This window comes from Littorina saxatilis, linkage group LG12 (genome assembly GCF_037325665.1).
Source record: "Littorina saxatilis isolate snail1 linkage group LG12, US_GU_Lsax_2.0, whole genome shotgun sequence".
NCBI lineage: Eukaryota > Metazoa > Mollusca > Gastropoda > Littorinimorpha > Littorinidae > Littorina > Littorina saxatilis.
The window spans coordinates 39,572,998-39,588,544 of record NC_090256.1 but is presented as its reverse complement, the minus strand read 5'-3'; the positions used below and the strand labels follow the sequence as shown (position 1 = coordinate 39,588,544).

Below are 15,547 nucleotides of genomic sequence, written 5' to 3'. Positions count from 1 at the left end.
CTAAATATTTTAACATCGAGGGGGAATCGAGACGAGGGTCGTGGTGTATGTGCGTGCGTGTGTGTGTGTGCGTGCGTGCGTGCGTGCGTGTAGAGCGATTCAGACCAAACTACTGGGCCGATCTTTATGAAATTTTACATGAGAGTTCCTGGGATTAATATCCCCGAACGTTTTTCTCCTTTTTTGGATAAATGTCTTTGATGACGTCATATCCGGCTTTTCGTGAAAGTTGAGGCGGCACTGTCACGCTCTCATTTTTCAACCAAATTGGTTGAAATTTTGGTCAAGTAATGTTCGACGAAGCCCGGACTTCGGTATTTCATTTCAGCGTGATGACTCAAAAATTAATTAATGACTTTGGTCATTAAAAATCTGAAAATTGTAAAAAAAAAATAAAAAATTATAAAACGATCCAAATTTACGTTTATCTTATTCTCCATTATTTTCTGATTCCAAAAACATATAAATATGTTATATTTGAATTAAAAACAAGCTCTGAAAATTAAAAATATAAAAATTATGATCAAAATTAAATTGTCCAAATCAATTTAAAAACACTTTCATCTTATTCCTTGTCGGTTCCTGATTCCAAAAACATATAGATATGATATGTTTGGATTAAAAACACGCTCAGAAAGTTAAAACGAAGAGAGGTATAGAAAAGCGTGCTATCCTTCTCAGCGCAACTACTAAACCGCTCTTCTTGTCAATTTCACTGCCTGAACGGTGGACTGACGATGCTATGAGTATACGGTCTTGCTGAAAAATTGCATTGCGTTCAGTTTCATTCTGTGAGTTTGACAGCTACTTGACTAAATATTGTATTTTCGCCTTACGCGACTTGTTTTATATATACTAACGCACATCTTTCCGATTAAGATAATGTGGTTCAATTTATACATAGTTGCCTTTCTCACCATTACAAAATGCATACCAAATAAAACATCACTAACATTCAAAATAATCTTAATTTCTAAAGTACGAAAAATAAATTCTTCAATAAACTTCCAGAATTTGTATACAACCGGGCATTCAAAAAAGAAGTGTTCAATGAAATCAGTTACATCACAGCAGTAATTACATTTATTAGTTTCCGTTACTTTCATTTTACACAGGAGAATGTTGGTCGGATAAATGTTGTGCATAATTTTCCAGTGTAAAACTCTTAATCTAGTCTCTTGTGTTGACTGATAGGCAACTATCCAGGATCGTTCATCAATTTCTACATTAAACTTTCTCTTCCAAAATCCTCCGGAACATGGTACATCTGTTTTCATATTAATAATCTCTTTCCTGTATTCGCTGGCACTTAACACATTTTTGCCGTTAAACAGTGGTAAGGTAATACAAACATCATCAGTCATATTTACAGCATTTTTCCTCATAAATAATGACACAGCAGCTTTTACAACATTATATTCAAGAATTCGGTTTGGCGAATATCCAATCAAATCACATATATCTTGATATGATAATATATCTCCCGAACGTACAATGTCAGTTAATACCAATACACCTCGTTGTATCCAACTCTCAAAAAATAAAACTTTGCCACTATACGTTATGCATGCATTATTCCATAATAAAATCGGCCCGATTGTCCCACGATCGTAGTGGTTATTATCCAGCCAATATTTTAATACTGCTTTCCAAAAGTGTGATTTCACTAGGTCTAACCCTTTAAATCTTGCACTGTTTACATTCGATAAGAAACATTCAAAATGTTTTCCAAAACGCAAATACATCATCTTTGGAGTGAAACTCCAATTATCATTTTCATTTGATGTAGTAAGTTGTGAAACCCATTGTAATAAAAAAGAGATTTGCATTTGCCTAATATCGATCATTTTTAAACCACCTTTTTCAATTTCAAAACATACAACGCTTCTTTTCACCTTTTCAAAGGCCTTCCGATTACAATCTCTTTTTCGCCACAGAAATCTAAACAATAAGGTATTGACTTCATTCAAAACACAGTCAGGTAATACAAACGCTTGCATAATATACACAAATTGTGAAATTAAAAACGTTTTCACAATACATATTTTCCCTACAATGCTCAAATTTCGCTTCTCCCATGCACAAATCAATCGCTTAATATTCCTTATTCTTCCAGTCCAGTTATCTTCTACCAAAGAAGCACTCTTATCATTACAAAAATATACACCCATTTCGGTCAGGGTGCTATCAAAGACTACACAATGATCTCTCTTTGGTACTTCAAGTATCATTAAACTGACCAGCGACGGTATCAGCGCCAATTCGAGTATTCAGCGCACTAGCCACGGGTAGTGGGGCGATAGTCAATGGGCTACACCACTGAGTTACGGAGTTATCCTAGTGGGCAACACTGTAGATTGGCGGACCGCTACTTCAGTGTCACGCTCACTTTCCGCTACTCATGGTCTCACGCAACACGGGGCTGTGTGTGGAGGTGTGTTATTTCTTGTGTTGATCAGTGTAGGGGGCCGAAGACTGGATCTGGAAGTCGCGGCGTCAGTGGGGAATTTTTCCTTGTTTATAGAAGCAGGAGAGAGAAAGAAAATTGTTTCTTAGGCATATGAGTGAGTGAACAATCCGACTGTGTCACTGATTGTGTTTTCCGCTTTTTGGGAGGTCACAGCAAAGAGGCCGTTGGTCCATGTCAGTGTGAACCGCGTCGTGGACAACAATATCCCAAGTAAGGTTTGTTATAGGAACGTTTAATTGTGACAAAACAAAACGTTACGGTTACTGATCTTCGACAGACAGACGAACACTTATAATACAGAAAATAAACTTATCTGACAAATTGTCCAGAAGCTCCTTCCCAAGACACGAGAGAGACTGCTGTTTGTGAGGTCGTTGTGGACTGCCTGCTCTATCCATCCCCCCCCTCCCCCTTTGTCCCCTCGGATTGTAATGTTTTAAACGCTCACTGTAAGTGTGACCTTAGGGCAACACCGTCGCTACCCCTTGTTGTGTTGTCTTTTCTCCCCCTCCCTCTTCCGCCCTCGTCCTCTGCACTTCCGCAATCCATGAAGGTATAGGAAGGCCACCCGGCTAAATACCTCGCCCCCACCCCTACCACCACAGCTACTCTCGCACCCCCCCCCCCTCTCCAGCATCCGCAACACATGAAGGTAAAGAAAGGCTACCAGGCTAAATACCTCGCCCCCCCCCCCCCCACCACATCTACCCCCCCCCCTCCACCTCGACAACCTATGAAAGTATATGAAGGCTAAATAACTTACCTTACCCCCACCCCAACCACCGCACCCACTCTTGTCCTTCCCCCATTATCTGCCTCCCCTCCCCCCATCCCTCGCCCACTTCGTCCACCACCACTGACTATGCTGTGCCGAAGCGTAGCTGCGTCATAAGTTTTGTTCCCCCTACCGCATGCACGTGACTTTTCATCAGTCCCCCCTGGCAACGTTTGGCTTCTCTGTGTGCTACGATTGAAACCAAACCACTGGTGCTCAACGTGGTCGGACCGAAAGTCGGAAAGATACCGTGTTCTGTAGTCTTCTCGGTATAGTGGTAGTAAACTCTACTGTCGACCCTGGTAACGTTCTGACCGAAATACTCGGTGTTCTCTCGGTAGTGGTAGCTAGTAAACTATAATCCACTGACTTTCGTGACATGTGTTGACCGAAAGGTGCGGTGTTCTCTCGTCCTCTTAGTAGTGGTGGCATTAGACTCGTCTGATTCTGACTCTGCCTCGGGCGATGCCGAGTCCTTTCTTGGTGGTGTTGTGAAGCCACTTGATGCTTGTCGTCGTTCTGTGTGGTGCTGTAGGGCCCGGCGACGATAAAAGAAAGCTGTTTTGTAAACATGTGTGGTGTGTGTGTGTGGTCACCATGGAATGTTGAGACGAGCCTTGTTTGGTGGAGGAAAGCCTGGTAGTAGCAAGGATGGACTCAACGCGACATCATCGTTTAGCAGAGAGGAGTGAAGTTCTGGATGAGCGTGGACATTTGATGACGGATGTTTTGTAGCATTCAGTGGACAGGAGCAGTTCGCCATAAGCAGTAACCACGGGTCATTACTATTACTGCATGAGACCAATACGCGAAAACTACGCTGTGTCCACCAAACCATACAATCATACTGTGTACACAGTTGATACCGTGTGTGCTTTAGTGTTCCGAGTTTAGTGTCAGTGATGCCGTGTGTGTCAGTATTGTGCTCCACAAAAATAAGTACCAGTGATTCAGCAATGAGAACGATGTCAAGAACAATAACATCGCAAAACGACATTTAGCCTATTTGGTAAAAAAGTTCCAATCGCAGCGTGCTACTACTGTACACAGAAGAAATATCACTATTAGCAATATAATATATGTTTGTGCTGTCGTCTACACTAATTTCCCAGGAACCACATAATCGGAACTATTACTTCATATTCCATAGCGGCGTGCCAGGGTAGTATACGTTTATACCCCAGACTGCTCTGTTTGGTATCATTTGCTTTGGTATCCCATCCCAGCACACACACCACTGAAGCGCGGCGCATTAGAATTCGTGGTATTCGAAGCAACTTCGTTTCACAGATCGTTTGTCTTGTTTGCGACACTTTCCGAAGCCTGGCTCAGTCAGACTGCCGGAGTTGATCGACTTGTCACTGAAGTGCTTTACACATTTGTAGCAGTCAAGCCACTCCATCATACAGTGCTTTCATCGTTTCTGGTATTTCTTTTTCTGTGTACGAGGTTGCATTACATTTGACTGAACGACAAAGAGAAAACTACGCTTAGCTATTGAGAAGTAGCAGAATCAGCACATAACACAACAAAAGACAAAAACTGAGTGACTTGAATTCAGAAAACTTCGAATGGGACCTCGAAAGTGAGCAAAACAAGAAAACAAGCGTGTCAAGATAACAAAGAAAATACGGACTCAACCCAAACAAAAGTCAATTGCTGCGGCAGGCTTATCAGCTACGTAAAACAACGATGACGTCACAACGGTCAATTGTCCACCTCGGGTGGACGAAAAAGCTGACAGCGGTGATGGTGTTGTGGTCAGCTGTTTTTCTGCTGACCTTGGTGGACAGTTTCAACGTGGATACGTCCAAGCCCATCATCTACAAAGGACCGAGTGGCAGTTACTTCGGCTATTCTGTTGCCATGCTGGAGAACAAAAAAGGAGGATGGTGAGTTTGAGAGTTCTGGCTTTTTTGTGTGCTGATAATATGTCAAGCAAAGGGAAGTAAGCGCTCATGAGGATGAAAGTCGCTTGTTCCATGATGATGATGATGATGGTGATGATGATTACACGACAGATCAATTTAGAAGACTTATATTGGCATGTGCCTGTGTAACAAGGGTCTCTGATTATTTACAACCTGTTCGATGTTGTGCTTTGCGCTGTCTTGCGGTTAGGGGGTGCTACGGTAGTTTAATGGTGTGTGTGTGTCAATGTGTGTGTGTGTGTGTGTGTGTGTGTGGTTCTGTCTGTCTGTATGCCTGTGTGTCTGTCTGTCTGCTATTCTCTCTCTGTCTCTCTGTACACATTCTCGTAAAACTGTGTCCTTCAGTCAGTAAATGTTGAGATTAACCCCAGTGTAACTAGCCCCAAACAGCACCAGAATAGTCCGCCACTCCGTGTGGAGTAGTGAGCCATGTGGTGACCTGATTTCATTCAGCCACTGCGCTTGACGCACGTGCATTCGAAATGTTAAAGGCCCACTCCGCCTTGTCAGTGAAAACAGCTCGCCTCATCGTCTCAGACCTGGCCAGGCTTTAACATGGGATCATGGGATAAGATCATCCCACCACTTGGTCACTTACCAAAAATCAACACCCTGAAGGCTTGCTTGGTGAGCTGGATTCTTTTTGGATTAATTGATTTCCGGGAGAAAAAAACCGCCAGTGCTTTTCACAGAATCATGTCTTTAAAAAAATACACTCTACACATAGAGCACCTAGGCAGGCTGTTCAATTTTGAATTTGATATGTGACCAAGTGGAGGGATGGTCTTAACCCATGTAAAAGCCTGACCAGGGCGGAGTGAGCCTTTAATCATTTCCCGCTCCCATTATACGGTGCCTGCGTGTGATGTTCCTTTCTGGTTCCAATCCCGCTGCTGCTTTCATTGAGATTGGCTTCTTATTGCCACAAGGATGATTTTGTGGAATCACTGTCTGATGGATGAAGTTAGGAGCGTGTGTGTTTGGGGGATGGGGTGGAGGCGGGGGTGGGGGGTGGGGTGCACTTGAACATCATCAAACATCATTGTTTGTCCGTGTATGTGCGTGTGTGTGTGTGTGTGTGTGTGTGTGTGTGTCACTTAAAAGTAAATGACGTGTTAAGGTGCGTTATGGAAATCGGCATCCGAAAAAATGACGATGACGTTTAGATAACAGATATAGATTTAAAAATAAGGTATAAGAACCAGAGTGTAAATAATTTGCTTAACTCTTACCATGTGTCTGTATTCAAAGCCAACTCTTCATCCAACTGCCCCGGGAAACCTTTTATCTAGAAGCTTGTAACACAGCTTAGGTCTTGAGGAGTGATATAAAAGTAGCTTCTCTCCAGGTTACAGGCACAGTCCTTGCCGTGTAAACAGTTCGCCTCATAGTCTCAGAATTGTCCAGGCTTTTACATGGGATAAGACAATCCCTCCACTTTGACGCATACAGTGGTACCTGCGATGTGCGGACACCTGCGATGAGAGGACACCTGTGTCAATTATATCTACATGTACCAAAATATACCTGTCGTGACGGGCCACCTGCAACTGAAGGATTGACTTTTTCCTGGTCCCAAGGGTATATTTTCATCGCAGGTACCCAGGTACCACTGTGGCAAAAATCCTGTCTGTGTGCTCTCTGTGCAGAAAGTGATTTTTTTTTTATTAATTAAATTCTTAACGGACACAGTTTTTGTGTGTGAAAATAATGCTCTCTCTGAACAGGAAGTAGTCAGGATTGTGATTTGTTTGTATGTTTCCAAATGGAGGGATGCTCAGTCATGTCCCATGAAAAAGCCTGGCCAAATCTGAGATGGTGCGTCGAACTGTTTTAACGAGAAGGATCATAACCACATTCGATTACAAATAGAGCGCTCCCAAACGACAGTCATTCCACTGAATAGTCAGTACTGTCTGTTTTAACACCAGTAAAACACAGCCATTCTCGACTTGCAGAGATTACCACGGCGTAAACATTTAGTCAATGGGATGCTTCCGCTATCTCTGTCCCCTGCAGAATGGGACATTACTATAAACAGCGGCTGACATTTAGACCACAGCGGGTGTAGTGCGCGAACTGTGAACGTCACTGTCTGGGTCTTTATTGTACGAGTCTCCGTGTATTGTTTACACTACTATTTGACCTTTAGTTTGGTTGTTGCCGGTTTAAATATATATTTGGTGTACGTATACTGTACTGCCCACCCCTTTTTGCCTAGTGCATTCACTTGTCATAATTATTATGCCACATCGGTTTATTTCATTGTCAGCTCTTCGCGCTCCTAGAGTTTAAATACCAGACAGACAAGATTTGAACCGGTGTAACACGAGAAAATTACTCCCATGAGGATTTTGTACGCAAATTTTACTCCCTCTACGAAAAAACTACTCCCCCACACGAGAAAATAACTTCCAACGACAGGTGTGTTCCGAGTCAACATTTCGGTCGAAAATGTTACTCCCCTGACGAATAAATAAGGAAAACATTATTCCACGCTAACACGATCAATTTACTGCCCAAGTCAAGTGTACGCAACTTTTACTCCCCTGTCCCCTGTTAGTGTTAGTCTCGGTGGTGGAAAGGGTGGAGGAAGGGTAGCATTACATTTGTTTGCGCGAGATCACATATTGGCATTATCCCTTCGCCCGCATCCCATTTTCGCGTACGAGATTTTTACTGGAAGTCAAAATTTGGGGAGTCAAAATTTCGTGGAGGGAGTAATTTGTTCGTCCCTTGGGGAGTTCTTTTCTCGTACGAAAGGTGCACTCGGACGACATTTTTACTCCGGAATACATTTTTCGTGGAGTAAAAATGTCGTGTTACACCGGCAAAATCTCCACTCAGACGCACACCGAAAATAAACAACCTCACAGCTTCCTGTACAGGGTGGGGTTGGTTTTTACATTTAGTCAAGTTTTGACTAAATGTTTTAACGTAGAGGGGGGAATCGAGACGAGGGTTGTGGTGTATGTGTGTGTGTGTGTGTGTGTGTGTGTGTGTGTGTGTGTGTGTGTGTGTGTGTGTGTGTGTGTGTGTGTGTCTGTCTGTGTGTGTGTGTGTGTGTAGAGCGATGCAGACCAAACTACTGGACCGATCTTAATGAAATTTGACATGAGAGTTCCTGGGAATGATATCCCCGGACTTTTTTTTCTTTTTTTCGATAAATACCTTTGATGACGTCATATCCGGCTTTTTGTAAAAGTTGAGGCGACACTGTCACACCCTCATTTTTCAATCAAATTGATTGAAATTTTGGCCCAGCAATCTTCGACGAAGGCCGGACTTCGGTATTGCATTTCAGCTTGGTGGCTTAAAAATTCATTAATGACTTTGGTCATTAAAAATCTGAAAACTGTACAAAAAAATGTTTTTTTTTAAATGATCCAAATTTACGTTTATCTTATTCTTCATCATTTTCTGATTCCAAAAATATATAAATATGTTATATTTGGATTAAAAACAAGCTCTGAAAATTAAAAATATAAAAATTATTATTAAAATAAAATTTCTGAAATCGATTTAAAAATAATTTCATCTTATTCCTTGTGGGTTCCTGATTCCAAAAACATATAGATGTGATATGTTTGGATTAAAAACACGCTCAGAAAGTTAACAAGTCGCGTAAGGCGAAAATACAATATTTAGTCAAGTAGCTGTCGAACTCACAGAATGAAACTGAACGCAATGCAACGCAGCAAGACCGTATACTCGTGGTCCACCGCTCACGGCATAGGCAGTGAAATTGACAAGAAGAGCGGGGTAGTGGTTACGCTATGCTGCATAGCACGCTTTTCTGTACCTCTCTTCGTTTTAACTTTCTGAGCGTGTTTTTAATCCAAACATATCATATCTATATATTTTTGGAATCAGGAACCGACAAGGAATAAGATGAAAGTGTTTTTAAATTGATTTCGAAAAAAAAATTTGATAATAATTTTTATATATTTAATTTTCAGAGCTTGTTTTCAATCCAAATATAACATATTTATATGTTTTTGGAATCAGCAAATGATGGAGAATAAGATAAACGTAAATTTGGATCGTTTTATAAATTTTTATTTTTTTTTACAATTTTCAGATTTTTAATGACCAAAGTCATTAATTAATTTTTAAGCCACCAAGCTGAAATGCAATACCGAACCCCGGGCTTCGTCGAAGAGTACTTGACCAAAATTTCAACCAATTTGGTTGAAAAATGAGGGCGTGACAGTGCCGCCTCAACTTTTACGAAAAGCCGGATATGACGTCATCAAAGACATTTATCCAAAAAATGAAAAAAACGTTCGGGGATTTCATACCCAGGAACTCTCATGTCAAATTTCATAAAGATCGGTCCAGTAGTTTAGTCTGAATCGCTCTACACACACACACACACACACACACACGCACGCACGCACACACATACGCACATACACCACGACCCTCGTTTCGATTCCCCCTCGATGTTAAAATATTTAGTCAAAACTTGACTAAATATAAAAAGAATAGAGATAAAGAAAAGCGTGCTATCCTTCTCAGCGCAACTACTACCCCGCTCTTCTTGTCAATTTCACTGCCTGTGCATCGAGCGGTGGACTGACGATGCTTCGACTCGAGTATACGCTCTTGCTGTAAAAATGCAGTGAGTTCAGTTTCATTCTGTTAGTTCGACAGCTTGACTAAATGTTATAATTTCGCCTTACGCGACTTGTTTGTTTTGTTTTTGCGTAATTGTCACCCATGTCAATCTGCTTAGTTGATTCAGCAAAGCATTTCCACTCTGCACAGAACCCAGCCTGGCAGTTGATTTTCGGTGTGCATGTGCTTAGAGTTGAAGGATAATTGTGCGAAACACGAGTGACGTAGTAAAAGAAGAAGAAGAAGAACACTATCTCATGCAAAACCCTTGGGAAAAACACCCTGAGATACGAATGACAATGATGGCTTGCACAAGAAGGAATGCACCTTTAATGATAAGTTCCTGTATTCTTGTTAGCAGTGAATTATTAATAATAATAATTATAATAATATGGGAGATTTATAGAGCGCTTTACGTTTTCTAAGCGCTTTACAATGAAAAAACATACATATACATACAAAGCAAAGCAAAAAAGCATGTGCAGCAGCATTCAGCACACAAGTGAACAACGAAACACTACATCAATACAAGATGCAAGCATACTAACACAGGCAAAACATTTAAAAATTCACAAGGAAATCACGATCACTCTGAAGTGGTGTAAGACATCAGTGCACTGGATAGACACGGTGTGTCAACTGATTCCGTTCATACACCGGATTTTTCCGTTCGTACGCAGGATGTTTCCTTTCATACAGCCTCATTTGCAGCACTTGCTTGAAGGTATGAGCGGAATCAGTTGACACACAGTGGTAGAGGTTAATTTCTTTCCCTATTGACCTCATCGCAAGACCTTCATGAAAACTCGACGAAAGAAGAGCCACACGTGTTAATGTGTTCCAGAATACAGTTAAACACCAACCACCTCCCCCCCCTCTCTCCCTCCTTCCCCTTTTTAAAACCTCAGAAAATATTCCAATAAAAGGTGATGTTTGAAATAGAGCCGTTATGAACAGAAAATCTGAAAGATGAGGGTCTTACAGGCCGGGGAAGCGTTTAACAGGGTGTAGGCGGGAGGGTGAGGTCTTGAATGGGAGATTCCAGAGTATTTAGCAGCAGAGTAAACTAGTTTCTTCCACGTCGTGTTTTTGAGTTTCAACATGGGAGTGTAGTGCAGGGGCGGATCACATCATTCTTAAAGGGGGGGGGGGGGTCCAATTTTTTTTTAGGGACTATTCGATGACACGAAGCGTTTAGTTTAGTTGAGGGCGCGAAGCGTTCGAACCCCCCCTCCCCCCCCGAACATTTTTGATAAAAACAGGGGAAATGGAGCAATCTGGTGCAATCTGAGCCAAGAAACTTCCCCTAATACACCTTCCAAAAAGTAAATTTAAGAAGACAAATTTGGATCAAAACAAGGACAATTGTCCGATCTGGTGTAACCTGAGCCAACAAATTACCCAACTCTCCTAGGGGGGTCCGGGGGCATGCCCCCCCCCCCCCCGGAAAATTGTGATAAAAATCAAGGAAAATGGAGCAATCTGGTGCAATCTCAGCCATCAGTTTTATCTTTCTTTTCAAATTTATAATATATTTATTCATTTTTTTCTTCTTTTTACGTTTTTTTTTTAGGCTGGGGGGGGGGGGGGGGGTTCCGGATACCCCGGAAACCGCCCCTGGATCCGCCGCCCCTGTAGTGCGGAAAGAATAAATTAATTTTAACGACGTGTTTATCAGACGTAGTGTCGTTTCGGGCGGTACCACGTTACTGTTTATGTGCTTTGGGTAACCTCAGTAGGTATTTGTTGCGCATGAAGATGCTGCAACGTGCAGGGCCATTTTATCTGGATTCATAATTATGGAGCACGTTATTGAGTTTTATCTTAATTTGTAGGAATATTTATTGCTGATGACAAACTTTTTTTTTAATGCGTGATCAGTGCGTACGTGAAATAGTGTGTGTGTGTGTGTGTGTGTGTGTGTGTGTGTGTGTGTGTGTGTGTGTGTGTGTGTGTGTGTGTGTGTGTGTGTGTGTGTGTGTGTGTGTGTGTGCGTGCGTGTGTGTGTGTGTGTGTGTGTGTGTGTGTGTGTGTGCGCGCGTGTGTGTGTTGTTTTTATGTTTGATAATTTATGTACATTTTATGAATAGTTAAATAGAATGAAACAGTCATTGTGGTCGACGTACTTTTGAATACTTCGTTATGTCAATGACGACATATTAATGGTCGAAGCTTCTTGTTGTTATTATATATTATATTTTTTTTAAAATTATATGAATAGTTAAACAAAACTAATAGCTTTTTTTTGATAATCATCCTCCCACATCTGTACTCAGACATACCGGACACAGGTGGCGGTTATGTTCTGAAAGGGGAGATGTGTGTATGCTCCAACCTCATAGCCAGCGCGACGTGAAATGTCAAGTCGTGTATCATCGCCATTCCCTCACCTTGCGCACCCCTTTCATCCCCCTAAGTAGACACGCTCTGCTATTTTCTTCACCTTGTTGCTGCCTACCTGACAGTGCTGCGTTTGGCCCCTTGGCACGTGCGACACAGACGGTCATAGTAAATCTTTTCTTCGTCTTCTTCTGCGTTCATGGGATGACATTCCCACGGACACTCGTGGTTGTTTTGCACGATTGGGTTTTTACGTGCAAGACCGTTTTTACCCCGCCATTAAGGCAGCCATACGCCGCTTTCGGAGGATCCATGCTTGGTATTTTCGTTTTCTATAACCCACCGAACTCTCACCTGGATTACAGGATCATTTTGGTGCGCACTTGGTCTTGTGCTTGCGTGTACACACGAAGGAAGAAGATAAGGCACTGGCAGGTCTGCACATAAGTTGACCTGGAAGATTGGAAAAATCGGCGGATTCGAACCCACCACCTTCCGCTTGGGAGGCCGACGTCTTATCTACTCAGCCACTGCGCCCGTCGATAGAAAATCTGACATCAATGATACCTTCCTTCTCGTAGCACAGATAATTATGTACGTCCGGGCTATAAGAGTATCCCAAGAGCACACTCTTTCCCCTGCAAACAGTTCTGCTCATCATCGCGACCGTCTCATATTCGGCCTGGATTTTACATGGGACAAGAACATCCCTCCACTTGGTCACATACACAAAATAAACAGTCTAGTGGCTTTTCAACAAAATATTTCATCGAACAAATTCCCGCGTGTTATCTGTGCACAGGGAGAATATTTTGATGAATTAATTTCGTGAAAACCACTCGTGGTTTTTGAGGAAATTATTTTATCAAAAACAAATTTCGACTTACCACGGCAACCATGCAGTCAGGGTCACGTTTGGCATGCTCAATGCTGTGCCCTAAAGCAAGCCGAATGTAGCACAGCGACAAATGCAGTGGCAAATGCAGTGGCAAATGCAGCGACAAATGCAGTGGCAAATGCAGTGGCAAACGCAGTGGCAACGGCAGAGGCCAATCAGAGACCAGTATTTTGAAATTGACCAATCGTCTACCACTGCCGTTGTCACTGCCTTCCGGTTTTTGTCACTGCATTCCGGGCGTTGTCTCTGCTCTGCTCCTAGCCAATCAGAATAGCTCTTACATGCGTCACAAACCGGAACAGACATCTCAATTTGTTCTGTTTGTTTGCTTCTCAGTGTTGAGTTTGATGCGGTCTTTTAATGCATCCAATACAGATTTTGTTGTAAACACAACACAAGACAGGAGTTGTTCACACATACAAATCTGCTTCAGTTGCAAGATCTTTGACATGCTTTTCTCCCTCAAGATAATTGTACCGGAAAAACATTCAGTCGGAAGTTAATTCTGGCTGACGTCCTCCTGATAGCTGCATGTACAGTGACACAGTGATATTAAATGCGAGTGTGACTGTGAACCAGGCTGTGAGTTTGTACTCAAAACTAATAGGTGAATTACAGTTCTAGCAATACTTACTCGGCAATAACAGGCTCAGGGTTGTTTCCTGCACTCAAGATGTTCACGGCATGATTTGTAATCCTGGAAACTTCGCCCCAAAAAACTGTCAATCTTCCATCTTCCTCCGCCATTTTTACAGTGTGCAAAAGACAATTCTGTCATTTCTGGTTTCCGGTTTTCCACGCAAGTAACAGTGCTCCTGGTTGGCCAGAAGCAGAGCAGAGACAACGCCCGAAATGCAGTGACAAGAACCGAAAGGCAGTGACAACGGCAGTGGTAGACGATTAGTCAATTATAAAATACTGGTTTCTGATTGGTTGCAGCGTTGCCACTGCGTTTGTCACTGCATTTGTCGCTGTGCTACATTCGGCTTGCCTTAGTGCCCGGCAAAGTAAAGCAGTGTCTGTCATTCTAGGACACCACTGTCTCTTTCCTGCAGCTGTCCCTTCGCAACAGTGATACTTTGATTAAAGCCACCCTCCGCCTCCCGTAAACCATCAGTTTCTGGCCTCGGACACTGCAATGCTTTTACACACAGTACAAACATGCTTTCGTTTAAACACTTACCGCTAGTGAACATTCTAGGTGCCCTCCATAAAGAGCGAGCATTTTTCTAAGAATTTATTTTTTCTTTCAAATGAAATCGGAAGCCTCGTTATGGCGCTAGACCTAACTTTTAAAATCTAAATGCGCGCTTCTCGTGTTTTCCTTGCTTTTCCATAGAAACACTGAGGCAAGCTACACATGACATTGTAGGCTTGCCTCAGTGTTTCTATGGAAACAAGGAAAAGAAACTCTTCCAAAACCCAGTTATTTTCGAGCATCGTCTGTTCGGAAGGTGTTTGGTTTTTATTACAAATGGACTACAACTCTCTGCGAATAGGACCCTTTCAGTAGAAGTACTCATAAGTAGAGATCTATTTTTCAGTGTCACCGTCGAAGCACGGCGTGTGCGAAATTGGGCTCACGGGGGTATGTATACGTCGTATCTTTGTGAGCCTGGAATGCCCAGTGTGGCAATAGGCCACATCCTGTCGTGTTTCCGATCCTAATTTTGGGTTAATTCGCCGACATCCGAGTGGGAATGGCAGCGGAATGCAGATGGAAAGATTTGAAGATGGATCGAGTCACGTAGACGCTTGGTGATGTATAAGGTGCAAGGCTCGTGCTATAAGAGTGTGGGAAATTGCTTTGTATTCGTTTATTTTCAAACAGAGAGTTGCAATGTAAAGAGCTGAGAGAAACTAAGCGAATGGGAAGGCTTCTTGAAATTTGTCTCTCAGTCCCGCCGCCGGCGGGCAAAAACACACACACACACACCGTGGCACACACCCACCCACACACGACTCACACACACTCACACTAGTACACACACACACACATCGGCACACACACACACACACACACACACACACACACACACACACACACACACACACACACTTTAAAACAAACAAGAGAATGAGGCATTTCTATTATTGTGTCATCCAATGTATTGAACTGCTTGAGCTTAGCGCGGCAACACTGGCGCAGATCACCGGAGTTTTGATGTCGTTAATCCATCTCTCTGTCACCGGCAACATTGCTAATACACCATCATTCATGTGCTTATTGGTCAGGAAAAAAAGGAGAAAAGAACACTGTGACAGACATGACTAAGGAGCTGTGAATTACGACGAGCGTTGCCAAGCGTGCCCGTTCGGTAAAGGTCAAAGCTATTGGGCAGACATTTTTATTTCATTTTTACATTTAGTCAAGTTTTGACTAAATGTTTTAACATAGAGGGGGAATCGAGACGAGGGTCGTGGTGTATGTGTGTGTGTGTGTGTGTGTGTGTGTGTGTGTGTGTGTGTGTGTGTCTGTGTGTCTGTGTGTGTCTGTGTGTGTCTGTCTGTGC

General features: G+C 42.5%; 1 protein-coding gene across 1 annotated transcript in view; it reads left to right on the top strand.

Moving 5' to 3' along the window:
• The first annotated feature begins 4,937 nt into the window (after nucleotides 1–4,937).
• Nucleotides 4,938–15,547, top strand: part of LOC138981925 (integrin alpha-4-like) — an 84,516-nt gene continuing 73,906 nt past the window's right edge. The window contains exon 1 of the mRNA XM_070355097.1: nucleotides 4,938–5,137. Within this exon, the coding sequence (XP_070211198.1) occupies nucleotides 4,938–5,137 (200 nt within the window). The remainder of the gene's footprint in view (nucleotides 5,138–15,547) is intronic.